The 15172-nt window shown below is 36.5% G+C and overlaps 1 protein-coding gene across 1 annotated transcript in view; it reads right to left on the bottom strand.

Annotated features, from left to right (window-relative positions):
* Med13 (mediator complex subunit 13) overlaps positions 1-15172 on the bottom strand; it is an 89544-nt gene that overhangs the window by 30892 nt on the left and 43480 nt on the right. Inside the window, exons 10-16 of the mRNA XM_051186555.1 lie at positions 12439-12652; positions 10871-10949; positions 7216-7337; positions 5503-5593; positions 5160-5374; positions 4720-4916; positions 2031-2947 (exon numbers count right to left, since the gene is read on the bottom strand). Coding sequence (XP_051042512.1) covers positions 2031-2947; positions 4720-4916; positions 5160-5374; positions 5503-5593; positions 7216-7337; positions 10871-10949; positions 12439-12652 — 1835 coding nt within the window. The remainder of the gene's footprint in view (positions 1-2030; positions 2948-4719; positions 4917-5159; positions 5375-5502; positions 5594-7215; positions 7338-10870; positions 10950-12438; positions 12653-15172) is intronic.

Raw genomic sequence — 15172 nt, forward strand, 5'->3', positions numbered from 1 at the left:
CGGGAGGCAGAGGCAAAGAGATTTCTGTGAGTTTGAGGTTAGCCTGGTCTACAGCACAAGTTCCAGAACAGCCTCCAAAGCAATACAGTGAAACCCTATCTCGAAAAAAGAAATGAAAAGATTTCCAGATTCAACAGTCTTCTGAATTTAAAACGTGTATGTCCTCCTATTTAGCTCCTCTGTAGTTAGCACCAATATTCACACAAAGCATGGTTAATGCTTCATCTTTTCTCACACGGATCAGAACAATTCTGTAGCTGTTTATCTCAGTCTAAACTGGAAGCCACTACCACTACTTCTATTGCTTTCTTCAGTCTTTTTCAAGCTGTCATCTTCACTGACTACTATAACTGGCTTCTGCCTAATTTTTCTTCTTCTATGTTCACCTTCTATCCCAGGATATTTTTTTTTTTGCAATAGCCAATGCTTTTTTTCTTAGAAAAAAAAAAAAAGACAGTGTGGTATCACTTTTCTATTAAAAAATATTTGCCACAGCATTTAAAATAAATGCTACAGGCTTGGTCCAAAAAGTGCCTGCTGCCAAACCTAACAACCTGAGTTCAATCCCTGGATCAAATTGGTACAAGGAGAGAACCAACACCCTTAAGCTGTCCTGTGACCTCCAAATGTACACCATGGCATACATACCCAAACACACATATGCTCACACACAAATTAAATGTAATACAATGTAATGTAAATGTAATATATAGGGGGTGGAGAGATGGCTCAGGTTAAGAGCACTAACTGTTCTTCCAAAGGTCCTGAGTTTAATTCCCAGCAACCACATTGTGGCTCAACCATCTGTAATGAGAACAGGTGCCCTCTTCCAGCCTGCAGGCAGAACGCTGTATGAATAATTAATAAATAAAATTTTTAAAAAATGTAATTTTGGTGTTTCAGGTACCTCTTAGGCTTCATCATGAATTAGTCTGACCATCACTCAACATTAACACTTATCCTGAGAACTATGTCCTCAACTGCATTGCCTACTAACACTGTTCCCCCAGTTAACTATACTGTTCACACTTTTCCCACTCCAAGTAGGACTTACCATGAATGTTTGTTCCCTTTCACTAACATCTCTGATCATATATCTGAAACACCACATAAGGTTTCTCCCATGCAAACATGTTTTGCGCTGCATTCTCTTTAAGGCACTTGTAACTGGTACATAATGCAAGCATGTACTGTTGTTGTTTACTACCTGTCTTCTCCCCTAAATCATAGGCTCAAAAAGAAAGTGGAATATAACATAATCAGTCAGTGCCTTGGGATTGAGAAGCCTGATCCAAACAAATGGCAGTGGGACCAACAATGTTTACTGATGGCTTCTGAGGCTGGCCTCCATACACACATGCACATGAACCCAAACACATGCAACATGCACCACACACACACACAAGCAAAATTCAAACCAAAAAGGGAAAAACAAACAAACAGAGAATGGTGTGACTGTTCAACAGTGACCATGAAATAGTATTGAGCAAAAACAAGGAGCTTGGTAACTATTTAATAATATAGTCAAGGCATAGCTCAATAGCAAGGTGTATGGCACCTGAAAAGACCAATTATATGGTTGAATGAAACAATAATTTTCTGCTAACAAATATGCAGCATGCCTTTTAAATTTTATGTGACTATACAATTATAGATACACAATAACTCTATGCTGAAACTCTATGTTACTGTCTTTTTGGGGGGGGGGGTTGTTAGTTTGTTTCTCTGACACAGAGTCTCTTATGTAGTCTTGGCTATCCTGAACCTCCATATGTACACAAGGTTGGCCTCCAACAAGAGAGCCACCTGCCTCTATTGGGAATAAAGGCATGCACCATCACACCCAGCACGTTACCATCTTTACATGAGGATCAAACACAAATTTCAGTATTCCTATTAGGTCTAACTACTTTTGATATTTTTTACCACCCCCCCAGGGGGGATGGGGAGTGAAAGTCCAATACCTAAAAAACAAAAAAATAAAAAAAAAAAACTAAAAAAAAAAAACCTGATTTCATTCACAAACTTACCATTTTGTTTGGCCCATGGATGCAAGCATGAGCTTTTGACAAGTGCTTCATCAACCTTTCCTCCCGACATATTATCCATGAACTGACGTCCATGTTCTAATGCAAGATAGCAGTCATTGCAACAGTCCCGTTCTTCAACACGTACCCAGTTGCTAATTATACCCATTTTGGGGAAAGGATCTTGGTCTGCTGCTCCAAAGGGTGAAAATAAATTAGTGCATTGATCTTGCAGCAGTAATATCAACTCATCAGGCACCTTTTCAGATTCCTTTACGCCTCCATTAACATTTTCCGCAGAGGTAGCCCTGAGAGCCTCAAAGCGTTTTTCTGCTTCTTTGCCACAGTCTGTGTTACGTCCTATGATATCAAGTTCGTCTTCAAGAAACAATCCTGAATTATTTCCAAATTTTCGGTTCATGACAGCACTAAAGCCGCAGGTACACCGATACTGTGCTTCCTGCGTTGGATCTGGAATGTAAACTCCAACATCGGCACCCTTGATATTCATGTTGCAAACACAAATACAGCAACTGTCAAAATTACAGTCTTTAAACAAATTCATAACTGACTCTGAAAGGATGAGGTTTACATAAAGACTGTGTGCTTCTGGGACGGAAGGGACAGTTGCAGGCTCGACAGAATTGAGGGGTCGGCATGTAGATGGAGTAGAGGCTGGGGAATACAAGTCTGAGCTCTCATACTTGACTGAGCCTTGAGCACTAGCAGGCCCACCAGCTCCACGAGGAGTCCTTGGAGTCCTTGGAGTCCTTGGAGTTGGAAATCTAGGGGTAGATGGAGAAGGGAGAATTCCCGCACCACTATTACTAGGAGGTGCACTGCTTGGAGGCATCCCAAAAGAAGTATGGGTTTGAGGTGTGTAAGCAGGGCCATAATCTTGATCCATATTGCTTCCATCACTGTTGTCACCAAGGTTAAAAAAAAAAAAGGAAAGAAAGAGAAATACATATAGAAAGGAACACATCATTAATGTGATTAATGTGAAATAGAAATAAAAATTTTCAAAATGCTTTTCAGCAACACTGAAAATTTCCTTATGGCAATCACTAGGGAAATACATGTATAACTAAGACTTATTTCAGGTTTATCATGTTCACTATGGAGATTCTTGTGAGCTAACTAGATTTCTAGGGGATGGTTCAGAAGTTCGGTTCCTGGCACCCACATCAGGCAGCTCATAAATGCCTATAACTCCAATGCTAAGGGATCTGATGTCCTCTGGCCTCCATGGCACCTGCACACATGTGTATATAAAGTCATGTAGGGACACACATATAAAAATTTAAGTCTTAAAAAAATTACAAGTGAAGTTTTTATACAGTTATCCACATCTAAACCATATTTACTCTATAAATTTCTAATGCTACAAATACTTGTATCTCATTGATTCTAGTTGCTGCTGATTGGAGGGAGAGAGGGAGGGAGGGAGAAAAAAAAGAAGGGAGGGAGGGAGGGAGGGAGGGAGGGAGGGAGGGAGGGAGGAAGGAAGGAAGGAAGGAAGGAAGGAAGGAAGGAAGGAAGGAAAAGAAAGTAAGGAAGGTAGTTCTTGGGTCTGGAGCCAAGGCTCAGCAGTTAAAGATCACTGGTTGCTCTTCCAGAAGTCCTGAGTTGAATTCCCAGCAACCACATAGCTCACAACCATATATATAGTTGGGATTGCTATCCTCTTCTGATATCAAGTACACAGAAATACAGAATGTACAATTTAAAAACAGAAATTCTGTGATGGGGGATGTCCCTTTGTATGTATGCTTCTCTTATTGGTTGATGAATGAAACACTGTTCAGCCAATGAGCAGGAAGATAGGCAGGATTAGGAGATGAGGAGAATTCTGAGAAAGGTAGGTGGAAACAGACACTATGTAGCTACCAAAAGCAATTAACAGGTCTGGGCACTCTCTGATAAGATAAGGCCATGTAGAAATAGAAATGGGTTAATAATTGTGAGAGAGCTGGCCAATAAAAAGCCCAAGCGATCAGTTTAATAATTAATATAAGTATTTGTGTGTTTATTTGGGACTGAAGGGGCTGCGGGACCTGGCAGAACAAAAAAAAAAAAAACCCACCAGCAACAATTCTGACTGTTGAGTTGTTTGTGTTTAAAAAAAAAAAAAAAATGAAAATAGTAATTTTAATATGCAACAGGTAACAAAATATAGAACTTTGTTATAATGTAAATGTAAAATGGCAGTATACAAATGAGAACAACGCAGTATTGTAAACTAAAAGAAAAGGTACTTCTAAAGTCAAAAAAAGGTGTATGGTAGCATATAGTTTATCCATCTACTGAAGATGAGTTCAAATTCCCAGCGCCCATGTAAAAAGAAGTTGGGCATGGCTGAGCAAGCTGTAATCCCAGCATTTGGGAGGCAAAGACAGGCAGATTCCAGAAGATTGCTGGCCAGTCAGCCAAGACAGAACAACAACTATATGCAATGAGAAAGTATGCCTCAAATGAGTAAAGGAGCAATAGATGAAGAAACCCAATGTTGACTTCCCTCTGGCCCTCACATTTGGCTCATAGGCATGCACACCCTACAATTCTATCCCTCTTAACACACACACACACACACACACACACACACACACACACACACACACACACACACACACACACACACACACACACCCTATATAAGCATTCAATATTGTAATAACAATATCAACCATACCCCTCTTTGATGAATGGCATTGAAGGGCCTGAAGGAAGCAAGTCCAATTTTCCAACAGTCCAGCTCTGCCGGTAAATACACTCTTCTGGCAATTTGATAGGAGGCAGACAATGGCTTGGTAGAGTTTTTAAAGGTGCAAACATGGAACATCCTACTAGAACTTGACAATTTTCAGGCTTATAGACATAAGAAAAATCCTACAAAATAAAGAATGTGGACTTTCAGTGACTTATGTTCAAAGTGACTATCTTCTTTCCCTGTTCTTTAAACAGACAAAAGTATAAATACTGTTTTTTTAATGCATTTTACATAGTATCCCGACAAATCAGTTCTCACATTAGCCACAAAACTAGAATCAACTATGAAAAGATTCTTGGACACAGCTATTAATCCTGTAAGAAAACATAGCAAGTGAATTACTTTGTTAGAAAAATACTTACTTTAATTTCAGAAGGTTTAGGGCTACAGAATCCCTCCTCAACTTCAATTCTGAACTGTGCTCCTATACTAGAACTACTTCCTTCTAGGACAGTTCCTCCAGGTGCTGTATCCACACTACCATATTCTTTATTATTCATATTCATTGGAGAAAATCCCATAATGTGTTGTTCCAATGATGGTGGTGTAGGATACATCTTGTGAAGATCTGCAGTACCTATATTTAATAAAACACACATTTTAACTTAGACTAAAAAGAAGTGAATCTGTGTTTAAGCCAAAGGGAATTTTCTGAGGAAGTTAAGTTTTCAAATTGAGCTAAAAGCACAAATCTATAAAGCTTACTTATGCAAGACAATGGATCCAGACTTCCTGTCTTGGATTCTTTGGAGCTGGCTTTATCATCTGATCCACTTGCTGATTTTTTAGATCCAGGCTATCAGGAAAAAAAAAAAGTCAATGTGATCACAAAGTGCTAATCATTTATATTTAACAGAAAGGATAAATACTGGTTCTAAAAAATGGTCTTCTGAATCTATGACAGAGCCAAATACCATACTAGATAGTATACAGATAGATCCATCACTGAAGATTTTTTGATAACTCTCTCAATTAACAGGGAAAAAAGTATACTCAAGAACACATAATAAAAGTAAAAACAACCAGTAACTTATGACCCTAATAAGAGAGAAGAAATTTTAAATGAACACTGTAATTACGTTTTAGCAAAAGACACTCAAAAGTATCTGTCCCTTTATTAAGGTATTAAAATTTCCAATATAATCAATAACTCCTCTTAATTCTTTATATTTTTACCTTGTTTTAATAAAGTTATTCCTATAAAATATTTTTATAGGTAAAACTGAGCATATACCTCAGGGAGACTTCCTAACAAGGCAACAAAATTCCTGACAAACCAAGTTTTAGTGTCTTTCTCAATGACCAATTTTTTGTGAGGTTTTGGGTTTTATTTGGGGGGGGGGTTGTTTTCTTTGTTTTGTTTTTAAAAATAGTTAGGGCCTCATATAACCTAAGCTCACTTCTCATTTTTATATAAACAAAGCTAATTTTGAAATCCTGATTTTCTTGGCTCCACATCTCAACAAAAGAGATTACAGGTATGTGCCACCACATCCAGCTCTTACCAATATTTTTACAACTAACATAGTTCCATGTCTCACACTGAACACTTTGTGAGTAAAGCACATATATAAACAACTTTTTATTACCTCAGAGAAGCCACAGCTGATGTCTCTGTGTTATCAGAGAGAAAACTGTCTATACGGACCAAAATATTCAAAGCTCTCTTACAGTGCACAACAGGGCCCTAGTAGACACTACACAGGAGGATACAGAGTAAAGGTTTATATATAGCTATGTCTGCCATTACCCATATCTATAATACATTTTTATGTTCAAATTTGTGTGACAGATATCCTAGCAGGATCAATAACTAATATATAAGACAAAAAAAGAAAAATGTGCCAGTCAATTCCTAAGGTAACACTCAATTCATTAACTGCCTAATAACTGAGAAATGCCATTTTAAAGTTTTTGCTTTTATCTTCAACTTTTCTGAAAACAGGTGTGAAAGATTAAATAGTACCCTTTGTTTTCTCCTTTACTGTTTTTCAGTGTGTGTCTTATAGTAAGAGAGGGAATGTCACACGATTTCAAAAGAACTGGTAGTCCTTACTAAACTGGTAAGGTCTAAAATTCTAATGTTAATTATTTAAACATTCTATGATTCAATTCCACTTCTCAGAGAACAGAAAAACCATTCTGAGGACTGAAAGAAAATAAACGAAAGCTCACATGGTAGAGCTCAATGAAACAAACCATCTATCTTTCAAACATACAAAAATACAAAACCCACAGGTTCACAGGAAACTATGTCAAGATAACTCTAACATGAAAGTAAAATGAACCAATGGTGTTTTACTATGAAATATTTCCTACTATTCAGAGCTAAAGCATAGTTCTCAAGTGAAAAGTCACTTCCATAACTTGAGTTCATATGAAAGACAATTTAATCCTAGTCATTAATGGGCTACTCACTGTTAATTCATCTTCATCAGAATTGAAGAGGTTATCAAGGTCAGTGTAAGAGACAGCCAGATCTGAGTCATAAATCAAACTGGTTGATGGAGGACGGGCATGATTAGTAGGACGTGGAGCATCTACATATGACAATCAGAAAAAAAATAAACTGAAAACTACTAGCTAAGTAGTATTCTACTTATCTAAGCTAGATATAAAACTAATGTTTATCAAGACAACTATGCAACATAAAGTTTTCATAATCTCTTATATAAAACTTGAGCAATTTCTCTTAGAAATAACAGTTTAAATAAACAATAGTACTTTTCCCCCAGGAAGATCCAAAAGTTGTAATAGGTAAGCTCTGTACATAAATCATAAAAATGTAAGTGTTATTACAATGGTGGACTTAACTACATACTTTTTCTTTGTGTGCTTTTTATGTGTGTGATGTCAGTGAATATACACATATTCACAGATACCTGTGTATGCATGTGGAGGCCAGAGGTTGACACTGGGTTTTTATTTCCCTTACTTGCTTCCTAACTTAAACATTTAACTAAGGGGTCTACCTTGATTCAGTGAGTTTGGCTATCTAACTTTTTCTGGGAATTCACTATCTTCTCTCATGCCAGAAAATACTCAGGCCCTACCTGAACACATTTATGTGGCTAATGAGGATCCCAACTCTGGTTCTTAAACTTGCATAGCAAGTAATTTACCAGCCAAGCAATCTACCCAATCCTTACCTTTTCATTTTGCAACAGATGTATTTATTTTTAAGTAAATAAGGTTGTATGTAAGCAACTGAATAAAGATGATACAATCATTGAATATCTAATTATGTATGATGAATAAATTTTAGGTATCTGCTGTGAAACACAGTATTTACACATACCAATGTAGCATTATTTTTTGCCTAGAGGCTTTATATCATATTTTCCTTTTTTTCATACCTGTGTGTATGATAAAGACTGGAAAGAACAGAGGAAAGGAAATTAGAGGGACAAAAAAAACTAGCAAAGTAGAACTGGAAAGAAGAGTAGGTTCTAGTGCTTTTAGCACAGAGGAGCGATAACACTTCACCATAACAAGTTTAACTTCAATCATACATTTTATGGAAAACAAGGTAAGAAAGGCCTTAAGACTCCTAACACATTGAAATAAGAAATGGAAATACAAAGCACCCTGATTTGGCTGATACATATGGAACACATGTAGGGAAACATACTGTACCATGCACACATACAATAATTACACGTTTTTAAGAGCACAGCCATACTGACCATAAATGCATGGATTTATTTCCAGACCCTCTATTCTGTTCTTCTGGTGTAATGTGCCTTTTTTCCCCCTCTCTTCCTTCATTTCTTTCTTTTTCTTCCTTCCTTTCTTTCTTTACTTGGTTTTACATGGTTTCTCTGTGTAGCTTTGAAGCCTATCCTAGAAGTTGCACCGTAGACCAGGCTGTCCTCGAACTCACAGAAATCAACCTGTTTCTGCCTCCTGAGTGCTGGGATTAAAGACATCCACTACCACCACCTGGCGTGCCTTTTTTTCTTAATGCCAGTACCATACTATTATAATCTGTATAATATATTTTAAAGTCAGACAATATAATAACTTTTTTTTTTTTTTTTTTTTTTTTTTTTTTGGAGAGAGTGTTTCTCTGTATGGCCCTAGATGTCCCAGGACTCACTCTGTAGACCAGGCTGGCCTCAAACTAAAGAGATCAATCTGTCTGTCTCCAGAATGCTGAAATTAAGGGTGTGGGCTATCAACTGCTCAGCTAATAACTTTTTATTGAAGAGAGGGGAAATAAGAATCTTGATATATACACTGGACTAGTTTCAAACTCATGAACCTCCTGAGAGTTGGGAGTGCAAGCATATACTACAAAAGCTCACTCCACACTGCGGCCTTTTGTGTAGTATCACACTGGCTATTCAAGTTTTGAGCCTCCATATGAATTCCAGGACTTTCTCTCTGTGTATCACGCCACTGGAATTTGGTAAGGACTGCTTCACCAGAGACATGTTACCACCAGCACTCTGAGCTGTCAGTCACTAAACTGCCATATCAAAAACCACCTGTTTCTTCTTTACATGGTCTTTTTCCTTATTCTCATATTTGTTATTATCAAAATACTTTTCATTGCCTTCAAAAAAGACATACTAAAAGATACATTGTGCCTACTCAAGTTTAATTTGTGTTTTTCCAACTAAGGTTAATAATATGTTTAATGCCTGTCAATTACTAAGAAAACCAATCATTGTATTTTCATTACAAAAAAAAAAGTACTTACAGGACATGATACATATATAAAGCTTGATTAGCACTCTAAAATATTCACAGACAGTAACAAACTCTGTATCGTGTGTGTGTGTGTGTGTGTGTGTGTGTGTGTGTGTGTGTGTATAAATTATACTTTCACACAGGTCAGATACTTTGAAAAATACTCTTGAAAAAAACTGTATCTCTATAGTCTGCAACATAAAAATATGCTGAACTGCCAGGAGGTGGTGACATATGCTTTTAATCCTAGCCCTCAGGAATCAATGGCAGGCAGATCTGAGTTTGAGGCCAGCCTGGTCTACAGAGTAAGTTCCATGACAGGCAGGGCTACACAGAGAAACCCTTTCTTGAAGAAGAAGGAGGAGGAGGAAGGAGGAGGAAGAAGGAGGGAGGAGGGAGAAGGAGGGAGGAGGAAGGAGGAGGGAGAAGGAGGGAGAAGGAGGGAGGAGGAGGGAGGAGGAGAAGGAGAAGAAAGCAGAGTATCATCAGAAAAAGACTTCTTGGTTGGGTATGGTGGCATTTGATGGTATCCCAGTACTTAGGAGGTAGATGCATTAGAGTAAGTTCAATGCAGCTTCCACCACATAGAGTTAAAAGGCCAGCCTAAGCTACATGAAATCATATCACCAAAAAATTAAAAACAAAGCAAAACAAATAAAGTCAAGAAAAATTCTCATTCCATGTGAGACTTAAGAAGAATCAAAATTAGCAGGCAGATGATCTCTGTGAGGTCAAGGCCAATCTGGTCTACAAATCGAGTTCTAAGAAAGTCAGGGCTGTTACACAAGAAACCCTACCTCAAAAACAAAACAAAAAGTGAGTTCTTAGGGCAGGTATGGTGGCACACCCAGAATCCTAGTGACACTTGGGCTCAAGAGTGAAAATCTCCAGAGCTCAGGAATGTGAAATCAGCTTGGAATGCATAGAAAGAAACTGTCTTAAACAAAAAGTCAAACCAAAACACCTAAAAAAGAGGGGGGATGACCCCTAAAAATTGAGTTTTCAGATTGGAGGGACCCTTAGGCAATGATATGATCTTACCTACACACTTCATAAGACCTATTTCTATCTGCAAAAAGGATAAAACATTCTATACTTGATTATAGTTAGCCAAAAGATCAAGAATTGATACATCTTAACTTCTAACAGATTTGTTATCATCTAAACTTGCTTCTTCACACACAAGATAAATAATCCAACATCCCATGAAACAAATTATGCAAAAAAGATTATTAATCCCCCAGAGTCACAGCAGGTTAGGCAGTAGGTGTCTTTACCCAGTGAGCATCTCACCAGACCAAGAGGAGTATTTTCATTACCATACTTCAAATCTGAACTGGAATAAATACAAAAGTCATGATCAGAAAAGAAGTTTTACCTTGCTTAGAGGAACTAAATAATGACATAGGATCTTCTTCATGTGATAACACTGTAACAGTAGATGTCCCATCTTCCACCTGAAGATAATATTATATATTAGGTTGTGCTATATATTTTACAAACAAGAAAAATTCTAGCACTTCTTGAGTAGCTATGTGTCAAGCATTCTCACTATATACATTATCACTAATTCTTGTGTGTGGTTTACTTTGAAAACAAGGTCTTATGTGCATCTATCTGGCTGGCATCATATTTGTCGTCTTCCTGCCTCAGCTTCCCACGTACTAGATTAGAAAGCATGCGCCAAGATGTGTAGCTTGTCACTCTTTTTTCTACTGTTTAGTTTGTTTTGGTTAGGGGTGGGGTTGTTTTTTTGCGATAGGATCTCACTATGTAGTGCTGGCTGGCTAGGAACTAGCCACTTAGACCAGGCTAATCTCAGACTCAGAGAGATCTTTGTGCCTCAGCCACCTGAGTGCCAGGAATAAAGGCATATGCCATCAAGCTCAGCTATCAGTAATTCTCACAGTAAACAACTATTGTGTTCACCTTACAGATGAATTTAATTCACAAGGATGCTAGCTAAGGAATCTGTCCAAGGAGTCAACCCTGAAAGTAGCAGCTGCAACTCTGACATACTATAAATTTCCATAGTTTGCTCACTTTGAATTGTGAGTATACCCTTCCCAGAGACTGCTGATTTCATATTTACAAAAGGATAAAACTTAAATATCTGGCATACAGTACAGATAAGTAAAACTGTGAAATAAACTGTTTTGTACTAAGCACTATTGGGTCATTTAATTTTCAATATTTGTATTTTATATTTACTGCCAAGTTCCTATCTAATAGTTATTTTTACCTAACAGATCTTTTAATATGTGACTTTAAAATTTTAATCACATGCATATTTTTAGTTAAATTTTATTTGTACGTGAGTGCCACATGTGTGCAAGCCACATGAGTGTGGAACATGAAAAATACGCCTTTTTCCATCATGTAGGATCCACAGATTGAACTCAAGATTTTCAGCTAGGTAGTAAGCATCTTTATCCACTGAGCCATCTCTCTGCCCCAATTGAATATTTTCATTACCTATACTTTATAAAGTTTTGCTTGTAAGGAAAAAAATTTTCCTAAATCACATACTCAAAAATATCCTTCATTTTTTTTTTAAACGTAGTATCAAAACACTGTACCTAACTCTAATTCTAATTTTCACCAAAGTTAATATAGTCTGTATCCACTTTGAAAACGTAACAATAACAAAAAAAGAATCTTCTCCATCATCAGAAACTAACCAAAAAGAGTGTCATACACCTGATTTACCTCTGGTAGCACACACACATATATCTACATAAAGACAATTCGTCTATCTATTCCAAACGAATGAATGAGTGAGATCAGGGATACAGTTCAGTGATAAGAGTTTGCCTAGTATGCACGAGGCCCTGGGTTCGGTAACCAGCACCACCAAAAACAAAGAAAGGGATGAATGACTGTGGCACCAAGTGTCTAAGTGCGATGAAGTGTGAATAGTGGTAGGATAGGATCTCTCCTACTCACCTTGTGTTTCTTCCCAGCTTCTCTCTCACTATTTTGTCTATCTTTTTTATCAGTAAAAATGAATTCCTCATCTCCTTCAACAAATGCATAAGGGTCAATTTTAGGTTCTTGTTCTGCATCAGATGCTATTGCTGAAAGATACTGGTTTTTAATTTGATATTGCTGTACTATTTCATCAGAAACTTTTAAAGGTTTCTTACACTGCACCATTAACCTGCACAAAAAAAAACAAAATTAGCAAATTAATATTTGTTATCCAAAACAACATTTGAAATTTTTAAAACAATGTAAATGTCATGAAGCTTTTACAATTACTCATAGTATTTACCCTGTAATTTCTATTTTTTAAATGAACTGAGATCATGTGATTTATTATAATCTCAATTTTAACAACAGAGAAATGGAACTAAAATCAAAGTATACACATATAGACATTCCACCAAAACAAGGTACCTTTCGGTCACTCGCCCTGTTCTCAACTCTTTAAGCACAGTGACTTGTCCAGTCTTGTACTGAGAAGGAAACTTAAATATAAACTACAAAAGGTCAGTTACTCTCAAAGTTGAGTTTCATACACAAGATACGTTCATATAATTTATACAAGGAAAGAAATTATCCTTTTCTTACTGCCACGAACAGATACATCTTAAGCTTGAAATTTTAGAGACATTGTCTCTACATAATAAAAATAACATTAGTACTATTAATGAGGGCAACAAAGCAAATTAAAGCACTAGGCCAAAGTAAATAACTCAGTTTTCTTCCAGTTTGTATATCATCAAACTCCTGGTTGGACACAGTAACTGAAAAGAATGTATGTTTCCACTACCACTCTAACAAAACAATAAGAGCACACAAAACAAGAGGAAAAAAAAGCAGAGTAATTCAAAAGACAAATAAGTAGAAACTAACAAAATCAAAGAAATCTCAGCCTTAGATTTTAAGGCTCGAAGAGTAAAGCCACAAGAAGCAGGACACGGAGCAAACTCTTCAAGTATCAGGCTTTATACTTCTGAATAGCGATGCACTCAGTTTATATTCCAGACTAGAGTGTGAATACAAAAGTCACCAAGATGGCTAATAAAGTACTTTAAAACTTCCAAATTTCTGTTTTCTCAGGTTTACACACTCAAGTTCTCAAGCTGTCAAAACAATGGCATCCAAGCTTCTAATCAGAACACTTTCAAAATCCTGCAAAATCTACTTCATTTTGAGATCAACACTAAAATCTACAATACCCAAATCTCGGTCTTCCTTTCCTCTTCAATGTCATCTGCTTCTATTCCGTATCCTCTCATCTTACCTCCCTGTTTGCAGGGCTTCCTTGATGTTCCTCACACAGGACAGACACAATCCTGACTGGTTCCTTTGTTTGCAATATTTGTCAGTCCATTTCCTTTACTTCCCTGAATTCTTTGCTGAACCTTATTATGACCATCATATTTAAAATTGTAGCAAGTCACCTACGTAACCACTAATGATTCTCACCTGCTCTATACTCTACCCCTCTGGTGGCAATTATCTTCAAACATATTACACCATCATAACTATCATTCTTATTAGAATAAAAGCCCCACCATAACTGAGATATTTTCTTTGTTCACTAAAAAAGTGTCAAGACACAACACAGGAAGATACCAAATATTTGGTAATAAATGACATATAAAAAACAGAAAACTACTTAATTCCCTACAGAGTGAAACAGAGGCCATTAAAATAAAATCCAGTGTTTTCTAAATATGTTATCAGATGCTCAAGCATATACTACTATTCTAAACATAAATCCCCAAAACTAACATTCCAAGTCTACTGTTTCCTAGAAACAACTGGTACACAAATGTCAATGGAGATATATTAATTACTTATTAGAATAGTTCTTTCTATCAACAGATGACTATATCTAAAAAGTAACTACCTCATCAGACTTTGAATAACTTGGCTGAAAACTGCTGAACATGTTAATATGAATTTTGTAACATAGTAACTTTTCTTTGTTATTTTATAGTAAAAATAATTGTCTATTCTAGGATATAGAGGGTAGTCTCCAGGTGGTTAGAATTATGTAGCAACAAAATAGTTTGCCAAAGATACTTAGTGGCAAAGATACAGATGAAAATTTTAAGCACTAAACTATTAATCTTCTGATACCTACCCAAACAGTAAAAGATTAAAATTCCCGCTCCCCTGCACCAAGATTAAATGACAGATCCGTGAAGGTGAACAAATCATCTCTTTCATATTAATCCATTATCTGGCAGAAGCATAAAAACTGCCAAATTGTTTAACTACATAATTACTAAACTAGTGTGCAGTAACATAATTAAAGGGATGAACTTACTGCACAGGGCCCTACTAAGGATAAAAAAGAGTAAATCAAGGGTACTGCCAAAAGACAACTTTTGTTATTTTATTGAAATGATCTTAGAGACATTGGCATATGCAAATATCTTAAATGTAGTCATTAATATCAAGTCACAATAAATATAAAATAACATTATACATTAGTCTATATTAAAATCTTAATAAAGGTATAAACTTCTGAAATGCCAGATTCAAACAAATTATCATGCCTCTATCCAAATATATAGTTCACAGAAGCTTTTATGAATACAATATACCCCTCCTTTTCTAAAAGGAACTTCCACATGGAACCAAATTTCTAACTACAAAGATAATTTCAATTAGATACAAAGCTAAACACAAGCTGGAAAATCAGGTACAGTAATAACAGGAA

The sequence above is a fragment of the Phodopus roborovskii genome, unplaced genomic scaffold (assembly GCF_943737965.1).
Source record: "Phodopus roborovskii unplaced genomic scaffold, PHOROB, whole genome shotgun sequence".
Taxonomy (NCBI): domain Eukaryota; kingdom Metazoa; phylum Chordata; class Mammalia; order Rodentia; family Cricetidae; genus Phodopus; species Phodopus roborovskii.